Source organism: Semicossyphus pulcher, unplaced genomic scaffold (genome assembly GCF_022749685.1).
Source record: "Semicossyphus pulcher isolate SPU_LCO1_2020_fin unplaced genomic scaffold, fSemPul1.0.p SCAF_6, whole genome shotgun sequence".
NCBI lineage: Eukaryota > Metazoa > Chordata > Actinopteri > Labriformes > Labridae > Semicossyphus > Semicossyphus pulcher.
Genome location: NW_027211737.1, coordinates 6,788,770 through 6,802,441, shown reverse-complemented (window position 1 = coordinate 6,802,441; position 13,672 = coordinate 6,788,770). Strand labels below are relative to the sequence as shown.

General features: G+C 43.6%; 1 protein-coding gene across 2 annotated transcripts in view; it reads left to right on the top strand.

Moving 5' to 3' along the window:
* Window positions 1-13,672, top strand: part of camk2b1 (calcium/calmodulin-dependent protein kinase (CaM kinase) II beta 1) — a 93,982-nt gene that overhangs the window by 62,621 nt on the left and 17,689 nt on the right. Inside the window, exons 15-18 of one of the 2 annotated variants that reach the window (XM_069682542.1) lie at window positions 1,146-1,178; window positions 4,759-4,827; window positions 10,270-10,314; window positions 13,586-13,634. In XM_069682542.1, coding sequence (XP_069538643.1) covers window positions 1,146-1,178; window positions 4,759-4,827; window positions 10,270-10,314; window positions 13,586-13,634 — 196 coding nt within the window. The remainder of the gene's footprint in view (window positions 1-1,145; window positions 1,179-4,758; window positions 4,828-10,269; window positions 10,315-13,585; window positions 13,635-13,672) is intronic. The other variant, XM_069682541.1, reaches the window with a different exon arrangement.

Genomic DNA, 13,672 nt, shown 5'->3' with positions numbered 1-13,672 from the left:
AAAAAACAACAGATGTAATGACAGTCAGTCAGAGCGGCCATTAAAATCCTGTATGCGTTTAGTGGCAGCTGGCAGCCAGCGTTTATACATGACACTGATGACGCCTGTCGGTGTAGGGCTGCACCAAACAATTATTTTGTATCAATACTGTATCGATTATTCTAAAGATTGTTTATTGAAGATTTGTCTCCAATTTCCCCGTCATTGTGTGATCACATTACTAATGATAAAATGAATGATAATAAATAATAATAGACTATTTGTCAGACGCCTGATCAGAAAAATACTGGACCTTCAAATTCAAAAGGATTGCTGTGACACACAGATTCATTTAATCTCCGTATGTCAGAGCAACCCTTTCCCTGAACTGGAGAATCAGTATTATTACTTATATAAGTATTTACTTAAAAGGGTGAGCTAATTAAACAACAGAACAAACTACTTCAAAACATTAATCAACAATTTTTGAACAATTTTCTTACCCTCCCTTCTATTAAAAGATCCAGTTGAGTTTTTCCCAACTGGACATGAACGCATCTCGCCTCTCCTCTCCTCTCGTTGTGCTCCAGCCCTAAAGAAAAAAAGGAAACAATTAGTTGCAGCCCTAATCTTGTTAATGTTTATGGATGTTGTACTAATGCTACATGTAAAAACATGACATGTACTGAGCCAGTGGCGATTTAAAAGTGACAATGAGTTCTGAGGGAATGCTTAAGTACTCTGAAAGAATACATTTAGCATTTCCTTTTCTTGCTTTCTTCTATGCCTCCGATCTTGCTCCTTGTTGCTCCAAATGCTCTCAATCTGTTGACAGAAGAACAGTGGGTCTGCACAACTCTGTGATCTGCTTCTCATTCTTACGTGCTGCTCTTCCTGATGACTTCCACTGAAGCCACAGACACTTTTTTCGAGCGCTTGCATCGCTCCCGTTTTCATTTCCATGAGGAAAGGCACTCCTCCTTTTTCTGCATTCGTCCAAACACTCTGGAAATGTCTGTGTTGGCATTAAATTTAAAGTTCTCTCTCATGTTTTGTATCAGTTCATTCACTTTTTGTCATTGGTTACTTGATCTTTTTTCCCTGCTTCTTCTACCATCCATCCATCCGTCCATAAATCCATCCATCCATCAATCGCCTGAGGACAGAAACGCAAGTCCAGCTCTACTGTCCAGTATATGGTGAGCATGCTATTTATGCATTTACCATTCTTTTTTTTTTTTGCCCCCTCTGTTTACGCCTGTATTTGTCTTCTTCCACCTCTCCATCCCTGCCTTTGCTTGATTTCACTGGAGGAGTCAAGTCTCCCGCTCTTCACTGCAGAGCCAAATTCATGAAGCACTTTTTATTCAAACAGCAGGCAAACGATTGACAGACGTTACCTGAGATCAGGCCTGCACAGGCCTGGGAACTTGAGAAGGAAACAAATGGGGAATTCACTAAAGGATTGTGCGGCTTTTGCGCCGGCTCAACCTGTGCAAATGACACACTCCTCCTCATTCTGGAAGCGCACACAGAGGGGTGAATGCAGCCCAAGGTGCGCTGCAGAACAAACAGCGTCTCTGTGCTCTGATGCTGTTTGCGTGTATTTTAATGAGTCATTAAGGAGACATTCGGAGCTAATTTGGCCCCTTTCTATGCAAATGAGCCGCACCAGCGCTAACAGCACCGCGCAGTTACAGTGAAAATATTACCGTCTACAGAGAGCTGGTGGTAACTGCAGCGCAGTGTTATAAGGGCTGTCACGCTCTGAGTTTCCAGTGATCATGACGACGTCTTTTGTGTGATCAAAAAATGTGTTTGCCTGTAAATACATTTTCTTAATAATTCTAGTCATTATTATTATAATCGGGAGACCAATCAGTTCGTGGCTGTGCGAGGCTCAACCCCGGCACACGAGCACACTTTGTCCACATGTGTGCAGACGGGCTGGAGCAGGCACTCAAGACAGGCATAATTATATGGACGAGATGCTGTGGCGCGCTCGTTTAAAAAATGAAGCTGCGTTACAGACAGTTAAACTAGTAAACACCTGTTGAGTCTGGACTTTACAGTAAACTGTTAAAAGAGCTGCCCCCTCCTCTCCCTGCTCATCATCGATCTGTGCATGGACGTGAGCTCCATCAGTGTGGAGCTCAGTTAATCCCTGAGAGCGCAGCACCGTGCAGCAGAGGGTGGAGGTGCAGACAGCTTCTCTTCACAATCAGACGCAGAACAAGAGCAAACTGCATGGCGTGTTTGCGCTTGAATATCATCAGTGCAGTTTGCTTCATGAAAAGGACCTTGAGACGGAGCAGATAGCGTGTGCAAATGATGCGCAATTTATGGTGCTATCAGCGGCCGCAATCCATTCTTAGTGAATTCCCCCCTACATCGTTAATATGCCCAGTGATGGCTAAAGAAAATGACAAACACAGAAACACCAGAAGTGAGTCCGAGGTTAGGCCCTTGCAAAGTGTTAGTCATAACCCTGACATTATTCTGAAAGCGTAATAGATTCAGGATGTTTTGTTCCATCACCGTCACTCCAGGGATGCTGCTCCAGATCTGTCAGGGGCTCACTGTAATAATAGAGGCGTGTCTTGTTCTTGTAGATTTCTTTTCAGTTTTACAAGACATTGTGCATACTTCAAACAAAAAGTAAGATCAAAAGTATGCGTAGGTGGGGGCTAAACTTAAAAGGCTGAACCTGACTCAGAAATGTTGTCAGTTGAATCAAATGTGGTTGTTAATATGAAGCTTTTACAGTTTTTTCAGTTTAGCACCACACAATCCTACATATCCACTCACATGAGTATGTAGTTGTACCTGTCGCACGCCGGCTGTCGGCCGGACAGTAGTGCTTTTTACTGCAGACTGCTTTCTAAATGATTCAAGTCAAAACTCCTGCTTTGTTCTGTGTACAAGTTAAAGAATTAGTGCAGAGATTCATTCAAGTGTAAAATAAGAAACGATAATAGAGCAATTAGTAATCTGTTTTCTAAGTCAGGTTAGTGAATTGAAGGGAAACAACTTGTGTCCCTGTTTCTGCCATGAGGCCTTCTTTTCCCTCTGTCCTGATGCATCCTTTTTTCCGTCTCCTCTTCCTTCCTTCGTTCCTCCCCTGCACTGTTTTCTTTGCCCTCGTGGGGAACCACCTGTGGAGACCTTTACCTGCTTTCTCCATCTTTGTTCTTGCTTACATCACTGGTATTGATTGTGAAGATATGTGATCTTTCTTGGTCAGTACTGCCTTCATCCTGCCAGGATTTTAAAATGCCCTCCAGTGAGATGGAGGGTTTTCTCCCGCAGACATTCAGGATGTAAATACTGAGACCCCGAGCTTTGAGTACGACATCTGACCCCGCTTATCGTTACTTTGACGAGGAAAACATTTCCTGTTGCTCCACAGCGGCAGAGGGAGTGATGGCTGACCACAGCTTTGGTTGGTTTAATGTGTGCGTGTGTGAGTTCACCCTGTGTGTGTGTGTGTGTGTGTGTGTGTGTGTGTGTGTGTGTGTGTGTGTGTGTGTGTGTGTGTGTGTGAAATGTCTGTATGTCAGCTTATTGTCAGCTTACACCAGCTTTTATTTTCATGGCTGTTTTGTGGATGTTTGCACTGTGTTGTGTGTTTGCACTCTGAGTGATGACGTATGAGCTCTCTCCTCTCCTCTCCTTTCCTCTCCTCTCCTCTCCTCTCCTCTTCTCTCCTCTCCTTTCCTTTCCTCTCCTCTCCTCTCCTTTGCTTACCTGTCCTCTCCTCTCCTCTCCTCTCCTCTCCTCTCCTCTCCTCTCTATGATAAGCCCAGTGTCTTACAGTATTTACAGATACACCCATTCACACACACACGACTTTACTCTCTCTAAGCGACTCGTGGTATGGATGTTTTTCAGCCGATGCAATAACTGATAATTACCTGCTTCTCATGGCAGATACCATCTTTAAGTTGTTTAGTTGTGGCCCACTTGAAGATTGAGTGACCAAAACACCATGATTTAATATTCCACTTTCAGAAACCTTGATAAACGTATATTATGACTCTATTTCTCGTATTTATACCAATATAGCTGTTATCGGTTTATTAAGCCATTAATTATATGGCCGATATATCATGCATTCACTTTTAATTCAACTTGAGATAAATTCCCTGACGAGATGTCACGAAAGCTGTTCAGTGTTTAGATTTCCCGACTTCCTCGAATGCATCAGAAACGATCGATCCGACCTTCGTTCAACAAACAAGCATTTTAAAAGTAGTTTTCTTCTCCTCTTGAGGACAGACTTGACAAAGCTTTGTTTTTACTTTTTACTAATCTGCATCATGGTGTTGAAATTTGGGCAAAGGCAAGAGCCGTTAATTAAAGTCAATCACAAGAAAAACGGTTTATTTTTCTGTAAAAAATGCAGCACGTGGAAAAGGTTGTTTATCGCTAACCGCTGGCTGCATGCCCCGGCATGTTCACCGTTGTACCCAGAGGCTATGTCGTCGTCGTCAGACTATAGCCCTTTTATTTAAGGTGCTGGCAGAATTTTCAAACAGAAATGTCAAAATCTCAGCGTCATAAACCTGAACGAACCTCTTCTCAACTGAAAACATTAAAAATAATCATAATAAGCAAAAGGAGGACACACACAGCGGGCGGAAACTTACTCTTAATTAGTTCTCACCAGGACAGCAGCACCAAACCTACACACATGCATGGACTCACACTCACAGTCTCACCTCTCGCTGTTGTTAACACTTGTTGTGTCTCCTTCCTTTCCTCTCCTCTCCTGCACAGCCCCAGACAAACAGCACCAAAAACAGCATAGTCACCAGCCCCAAAGGAAACATCCCTTCACCTGCTCTGGTATTTACCTCCTAACCCCCACCTGTGTGTCTGTGTGAGTCTCTCCGACCAACCTTCACCCTACCCCCTCTCCCCCTTCTCCTTCACCTGTGTCTGTCTTTTCCTGTTCGTCTGTCTGTCCTGTCGGCTGTGGTTGATCTTTATCATGGCGGTCTGAAAGGTCTCAAACCAGCAGGTGGTGTCAGAAGACATTTCCCTGTGGAAGGCGGGGATGCTATGTGACTTGTACTCCAGTTGATATTGTGCTGCCGTGTCATTTTCTCTGTCAGTGCGAGTTTGCCAATGAGGAGCAGACAGCCAAAGCCTGCTGGGGCTGTCAGCGCGATTTACCCCCTCCCCTCTTTGTATGCCTCTGTAGAGAGGCGGCTTCCCCACCGTGTGAGCATCAGAGGTCCAAAGGTCTGCAGATTGTTCTTCCAGCCAAAGAGCACAACAGCTGATTTCAGAGATTCATAATGCCTCCTCTTCTGTTGATGGTGTGAAAATCTGTTGGATTGGCTGCAGTGAATGCCGCATGCTGCTGATCACTTTTATCATTTTACTTGGCATAGAGAGTCCAGAGGCGATTTGCAAGTTATCAGTGCTCATTGAGTGCTTCTCCAAAAGAAGTAATTCACATGCAGCAATTTACTTATACCATCATTTTCAACTATTAATGTCTGTTAAGTCACTATCTATCGCCGAATCAGGTAACACAATGGTGATTGAGCCTATGGCCCACTGATGAAAGCCTTTGCATTTGCAGTATTACACACTGGGTGTCTGGTGCGACTTTCGCAGAAAAAATCCCAAGCTCCGCCCAGTTAGAGACGCGTTTTCCATCAGCCAGCAGTGCTTGGTCTGCCAGAGAGGGTAGGCGGAGCTAAGCGGCTGCTTTTCCGGTCTCTGCAAGTGTTGCGAGTAAACAGTAATCTACTATGGCTGAACAAACAAAGAAAAGATGGATGACTACAGATACAACTTCAACAATAAGTGAAAATCCAAAGAAAAAGAAACAAACTCGACGCTCAGATGAAGACAAACCAGGCCAGTCAGCCAGGAAAATCAATCAGAATCAGAATCAAGTTTATTGCCAAGTACACGTACAAGGAATTTGACTTGGTGTTTATGTGCAGAACAATAAACACAGAAGTAATTCCGTTAAAAAAATGGGAATTATGACAAAAAAGGGTATTTACAAACAAAACAAGACAAAACAATGCGCACCAATGCACCGAGGCAGCCATCCGTGGCGCCATCTTGAATCGTACTAGTCATACTACAAGAGTTACAACCGGAGCCCACTGTGGACGCCACACATGCAACACTGTCTGGATATCTGGGAAGTGTGCTCCCGCAATTACTGTTTATCACCATAGGTGCCGCCAAAGAAAAACGAAAGTGAGATCTTCTAGATTAGCACTTAAAGAGCTATTAGCCTCTTTCCCCCTTGTGTGCAGAATACCCAGAGGGAACAATGATGCAAAATAAAAGCAATAACCTTCTTTATATCGCTTTTAAAAGAGTTAATAACCTACTTTGACAAACAAGCAATCTTGAATACTGTGGGTAAGATTTACAACAGCGTGGCTGACACAGCAAGGCAATATGAAGCTAGAGTCAATGTGAAGTTCAACCAATAGGGCAAAAGATTTTAAAGAGCAGCTCCAGTCATGTTTTAAGACACATAAAATGCTCTGCTTGAAATGATAAATTGTGTCTAATATGTTTTTTCTGCAAAATATGTTTAATCACCTTGTAAAAATCCTCCCGAGGCATCTCCTCTTTCTCCTTCATTAAAATTCCTGAATCTGCATAGGCCCCGCCCACTATGTGCCACGTTTCTCCTTTTGTAAAATTACAGCCGAAAACAAAACACGTCTCTGCCATCGTTTAGCGGCAACTAGTTGAAACTTAGCTAGCTTGAAATGTAGTAATCAGTAGCAGTAAAGTTAACGTTAGTAGTCAGTAGTGAGCAAAAATTACGATGACGGTTACAGCTGGCTCGCTCATTGCCCAAGTGGTTGCCATAGGTTACACATAATGATATGCATAGCGTCACCCCGTCCATTAACAGGATTGGCTCCTTAGGTTTGTGACGTCTCAAACCTGCCAATCTGAAAACGTGTTGTTCAGCCTGTCCTTGGTACACTGCAGTTTAAAAGCAGACAGGCCCAGCCATGGAGATGATGCTGATGTTGTCCCTGATATGTCTTGTAGCTCATGAAGAACACCACATGGAGATGTTTACAAGGTTAAACACTTGATTTTCACTAGAGGGGGTCTTAAGAATGTTAAAACACGACAGGAAGAGGAATCAGAGTAAAAGGAATTAAATCAATAAAAGAAAATAGATGAGATAGGAAGCAATGAAAACACATAAACTACACGTCACACACGACATCACATAAATGATGTCTATAAAAGTGAGTTTTAAGAATTGTTGTAAAAGATCACTGATTCTGCAAGCCTTATCTCCTCAGGCAGGTCGTTCCAAAGCCAAGGGGCTCTGATGGCAGGAGCACGGTCACCTTTAGAAGGGGCCCACCCTTAAACATTTGAATGAAGCCCCGATGTTAAATTCAAGCCTACTGCAAGACTGACAGCTTCACTCCCAACCTTTCTCTCTGCTCCGCTCGCATTAACCGTCACTCTCCTGCTCTCTCTCTCTAACTTCCTCGACTACTCACTCAGTGTACACTTCACAACACAAGTTACAAGAGAGGAGAGGAGAGATGCGTTCAGGCCCAGTTGGAAAAACTCAAACCTTAATAGAGGGGAGGGTGAGAGGTTTTGTCGTACATATAATGTAAGTTTTGTTGTTTAATTCTCGCCCTACTCGACTCATGTGAGACAGACGGACAGACGGACAGACAGACAGACAGACAGACAGCATTTAATAAAAAGGGAGGGGAAGAGAGAGTGAGGAGAGAGACAAAGAAACTCTATCTTATAAAGTTTATTGCAGGAGTGTCTATGAATGAAGAAAAAACATTTTAATATCACAGTAAACTAATGGTAACTCGTGAATTTCACATTTTTACAAGTCTGTTCAATAAATAAATACACTTTTACATTTTCAGTCATTACTTTCAATGTAGATAATGAGCTTTAAAATAGAGCTTTTTATAAAAAATACTCAGGGAGAATCATCCAGACCTCCCTACTGGTGTATAAGGCCCCACACTGTCCTCATATCCCAAAACACTGCGGTAAGCTTGATCGATCTTTATGGCAACATCAACTCTAATAATCAGGTCTCTTCTGGATAACTGTGTTGCACACTAGCATGTGGGCAACACTGGAAGCGTGGCGTGTGCGTGACGGCTGCGGGGACGTGATCATTTTTACTTGAAATGCATGAAAACAGATGAGTCTTCTCGATGCTGGCCGCGCGGTTCTCGGTCAAAACGCATGGTGAAAATGAATTGTGATAACTCCTAGTGATCTCTGACAGCAATATTAACATCTCTTCCTGTTGTAAAAGTCACAGGCATGGAGAGGAAAGTAGGTCACCTCTTCTGGTATGCTTTTTCAAGGTAAAATTGCTGGAATTCTGACTCCCCTCTTTTGTACACAATGCTTTTATTTTAAAGGACTGTTTTTTAACCTTATTTGGCTCTGAAAGTACCGTCACTCACTCAGTCAGTTACTCAGTCAGTCACATACAGACCCATGTGTTGGGCTGACCCCGGCGGACATGTTGTGTGGCAGAAAAAAAAACATTTCACCATTTGCAGTGGGGCCACCAAATTCTAAACTCGCCGAGGGCGCCACAATGGCCAGAGCCGAGGAGAACCACCTGAGGATGTAAGGCTGAGGCTGGCTCATAAAATAACTTCTAAGCACCAATGAAACTAAAGTTACAAGACTGTTTTATAAATGAACAGAGGGTCAACATTAAAAGTTATCAGAAAAATAAATACTCAAGGAAAGTATAGATACCTAGAAAATCTACTGAAGTACAGTAACCAAGTAATTATATAGGTACAGAGGTATACTGTAAGTCTTTGCTCTTTTACACATCACAAAAGAACACTAAACTTAAGATGCGGTACTAGATCCTCCCTGTAAGAGCAGCCGTGTTAATGTGAGGTCAGTGCCGATGTGTGACCGTCAAACCCTTCCCCGCTTGATGCAGTGACGCCTTCAGCACCCGCCCCCTCCTTTTGATCTGCCAAACCCCAGGTACTTTGTTCTCGCTCATCACCATTATCATCATCATCTCCAAAGTTAACAACCAGTGCCTGTTGCCCTGGGTGACAGTTGCTAGGACAACACCGCCATCATCATCACCAAGGGAATAAAAGCCAATGATTGGCCATAACTGAGGTGTCCCTTCCCCAGGGGGAGAGATTTCAAAGAGTACAGTACATCAAATGATGGTTTGAGCAAATTGTGGTGAGAAAATGTATCCGTCTCCGTTCTGAATCATCGGTGATCAGTGGCTGCCGTATGTGGTGGCAACACTGTGGGGTTTGTAAGCCACAAATGTAAAGTTCCAGTGTTTGAAAGGAGACACTTATGGTGCTAAAAATGTAACACAATCATGGCAGATTTGACGTAACTTTTTCTCCTCAGAGTGGAAGTAGCAGCTTTGCTTCAGCAGCAGGAATGTTGAGATGTGTTTGGTAGCAGAAGGAATAACAAGGAGAAAAGTTACACTGATCTTCAGGAGTGACTGAAGGTCTTCCAGAGAGGGATCCCGTAACGATGCCAGCGTCTGCCCGGCAGTGCTCGCCTGTTCTGTCGAGACGAGTGTGAAAGAACACAATGACCCGTTTTCCTCCTGTGGGGCCTCTGGGTGTGCCAGAGCCTTGGTAGATGTTGAGGCTGTAGTCTTTATCGGTTCCATGGGAGAATTGAATTTATATTGCATGAGCTTCCTTCAGTCCCCTTACATCTTGTAGGGGACTGAAGACAAGTTAGATCCATGCATGCACAGAAAATGGAGTAGGAGTTTCTATGTTCAGCCGAATACAGGCTAAAAAATTGTCCGTTTTGAGGCCAACTTTATCCTGTCCTTTTCCTTAGGCGGTGGATCTACTTTTTCTGTGTATGTGTGTGTGTGTGTGTGGAGAGAGAAGCTGGGGTGGGGGGCTATGAGTACTTGTGCTCATGGCAGACGCTTCACCCTGGGTGTGTGTGTGTGTGTGTGTGTGTGTGTGTTTGTGTGTGTGTGTGTGTGTGTGTGTGTGTGTGTGTGTGTGTGTGTGCGTGCTTGAGAACAGAGCTGACTCCAAATTACGGTGTTCAGCTCATCCGCCCACTCACTTGGCTTTGGAGGACTCTTTCCTCCCTCCCTTGTCAACCTTTATGAGCACTTTCTCTTCATCTCACACTCTCCTGTTTCTTTGCACTTTTTCCATCAGCTTTCATGTCAAAATATTTTCTTCTTCTTTCTCTCTGTCTCTCTCGTTTTTCCATGTTCCTCCATCCCTACTCCTCATCCCCTTCTTCCAGGAACCTCAGACAACCGTCATCCATAATCCAGTGGACGGGACGAAGGTATACATCATCCCCCACTCCTGACCTATTCTTTGCCCTCTTTTGTCATCCTCCTTCTCTTCCTCATCTTCTCCTTTCCTTTGATCCTTCTTTTCATCTTGCATCTGTGTGAGCACACCACAGCATAATGCGTACATGCAAATGTGTGTGTTGAAACAGTGTGTGCAAATGACTTTATATTATCAATGGAACAAGGAGTTAGCAAATGTTGCTTATCTTGTTAGCCAGTGCCCCGCTGAGCTGATCTGTGTTTGTATCCATCATTATGTGACCCAGGGGACCTTAGCACACACACATGTACCCCTCCCCATTAGTATAAGTGAACAACATTACATAGCGACGGGATTTTGAATATCTTTTGGTATAACCATAATCTGCTGGCAGATTTCCAGTCGATCCAACCCTCATAAATGTCCATATTCAGTGTGGTTGAGTGTGTGTCTGTTTTTGTTCAGAGGTTGTGCATGAACCTGCATGACTTTGCAGTACGATCCCTTCCTCATAAGTATGACCAAGCATTTATTGTGCCCTGGTTTGTGTGTGTGTGTGATCAAGTTGTTTCTGCTGAGTTGGGATGCGAAGAAGCTGACAGGGGAATCATGAACCGCATCTCAACAGGGACACCTTTGCATTAGATTCTGGGTCAGGCCTCAGAGAGAGGCGTATGGCTCCGAGTCGTTCACAACGCAGGAAGTAGTTTAGACGAATTCTGCTTCAGTGCAGTTTTTATTCACAGGCAGGGTTTAAGCAGCTGAGCGTCCAGCTCGCTTTGTTTGGTCCATGTGGGCAGGTGAGTTTTGACCTCTGCAAGCTCATAATGAAGACCACGTGCAGAAAAGGACCCAAAACATGATGTTTTATGAGTGCAAGGAATCAAATGCGAACATAAGTTAGCACTCTGTGAGATCAAATCCATGTGCTATATATGAATTGGATAAAGGAAAGTAGCAGCAAAGTGCACACATATGCGTATGATGCACATGTGCTTAATATCGCCTGTAATTTGACAGGATGAAACAAAAATGAATAGGACGCAAAATGTCAGAAAACTTCTCTATGATTCAGACTAAAGAAAACAGACTGTAGGTGTGATCACACTTTCAATGATATTTCTAATATCTGATGTTTGTCCTTTTCGTCCTCTCACACTCACACGCACTTTTACTCCTTCTTCCTCTCCTCTTGTCACCAGCTGCTCTTTACAAGGCTATGAAGCCACTTTTGTGCTTTGTGCTCGGGATGCAGCTCTCGCACGTGTGTACCTCTAATGAGGTCATAGAGTCTCTCCTCTCCCCTCTCCGTGCAGGGGAATTTAGGCCCATTTAATCTGCTAATTGGAAATCAGAAGGCAACTCCCCTTCTGCTGAAATCCTTAAAAGAGAAAGAAAGCCAGGCAGACCAAAAGGTAGATGGATAGATTTAAGCCCTGCTTAAGATGACAACTAATTGCTCTTTCAAAATCCGTTCTGCCTTCTTCCATCGTTGCGATAGTTGGTCAGAGCCCGTCTCATTGAGTTTCTGTCAGTTCTAGCAAGATGCAAAAGCACCCTGTGGAGGAACGACGTCACTTGTCCTCATGGTGTGATGCACACACACACGCACACACACACACACACACACACACACACACACACACACACACTAATATAACGCAAAAGGAAGCTTCATGGAGTCGAAGAAGAGAAAGGAAGTTTCAGGTTAAGGGGAGAAAGTTAAAGATGGGAGATATGAGGACACAGCTACACATTTGGACACTATGGTGGTGGGTTTGCTGGCACATAATGTATTAACAGCCTTAAACAATGATTATGTCTTTGTTTGGTGTCTGTTTATGAATTAAACCAGGCCCCATATTTTATGCTGTTTGATTTTTGACGTGATGTGACATGGCACCATAAGAATATTCCCTCTGCAGGCCTGTGTTCTGACCATAGACTGTATATGAGAAGTGGACTTTGCCTTTTCAAAAGTGAAGTGCCTTAGACGTAATTCTTTTTTATGGCCAGCAGGGGGCGACTCTATTTGCAAATTGAATTCTACCAGAAAATGCCCCAACTTCTCACTCGTGTTACCACCTCAGGAAACAACTTCTGTGTGCCTCGAAACAGCATGATGTTCATTATTTAAATAAGCTCCCATTTAGAGTAAAATAGACGATAAAGCCTCTGTTTAAGGCAAGGCGGGGAAGTTTACGGGAAGTTTTCTGGTTTCCATTTGTGGTATGTTTGTAGTCCGAGTAGTATTGAACAGTCACGTATCAGCAGGCTGCAGCGTTTGCAGCAGAAACAGTCCCTTGTGGAGAGCAAAAGCAGTCGGAAAGTAATGCGCTGTAATGACATCCCGGCTCCCATTAGCGGTCACCTGACAACGATTTAGCTTCTTCTTAATCTCTATAAACAGACATCTGCATGCTAACAGCTAACAATCCGTTCGAGATCTAAAATTCAACAAATTCCCTTGACGCTGTGTCACGAAAACCATTCAGCATTTCCCGAATGCATCAGAAATGATGGATCCGTCCTCCGTTCAACAAACGAGCATTTTAAAAGTGGTTTTCTTCTCCTCTTGAGGACGGACCTGACAAAGCTTCATTTTTACTTTTTTACAAATCAGCATCATGATGTTGTTATTCCGGCAAAGGCAAGAGGCGTTAATAACAAGTAAATCACAAGAAAAATGGTTTCTTCTTCGGGTTCATACCGCTGAAGAAAGCCAGAGTGCATCCTCTGTGTCACTTTTTATTGAAACATGGCGTTGAACGGGCGCTTCTCCGGGGATTAAATGAACCATAAAATTAATTTGCTTTGCAGACATATCTACAGGGGCTAAATTCGCTTCACTTTTCATCTGAACACACGGTCGCTTCTCAACTTGCTAACTGGACTGTAAACAATGCAGCACGCAGAAAAAGGAAGTCTTGGGTTTATTGCTAACCGCTGGCTAAACTGGACACGCACGACATGTTCACCGATGGGTTCTGAGATTGTGGCGCGGCTAACTCTAAATGACACGGCGGTACCAAGGGATCTGTCAGCCAGTGAAGAAGCCACCCCTTCATCTAAACATGGTCGCAAAAAACAAAGATTGCAACTGCATAAAATGCCAAATTCAAAGTTTCAATAGGTATATCGGTGTCCACTTCTCATATACAGTTCTGACTGTGCATAACATGTCTTTTTCTAACCCTTGAGATGTGTGTGTTCATGTGTATTTAGCACATATATCTCTTATGTTTGAACCCCACACTGACTGTTTGATCTCTGACCTCCAGGAATCATCAGACAGCAGCAACACCACTGTGGAGGATGAGGATGTGAAAGGTAAGAATGCAGTGACACGTCGCATGACTTACCCAGAA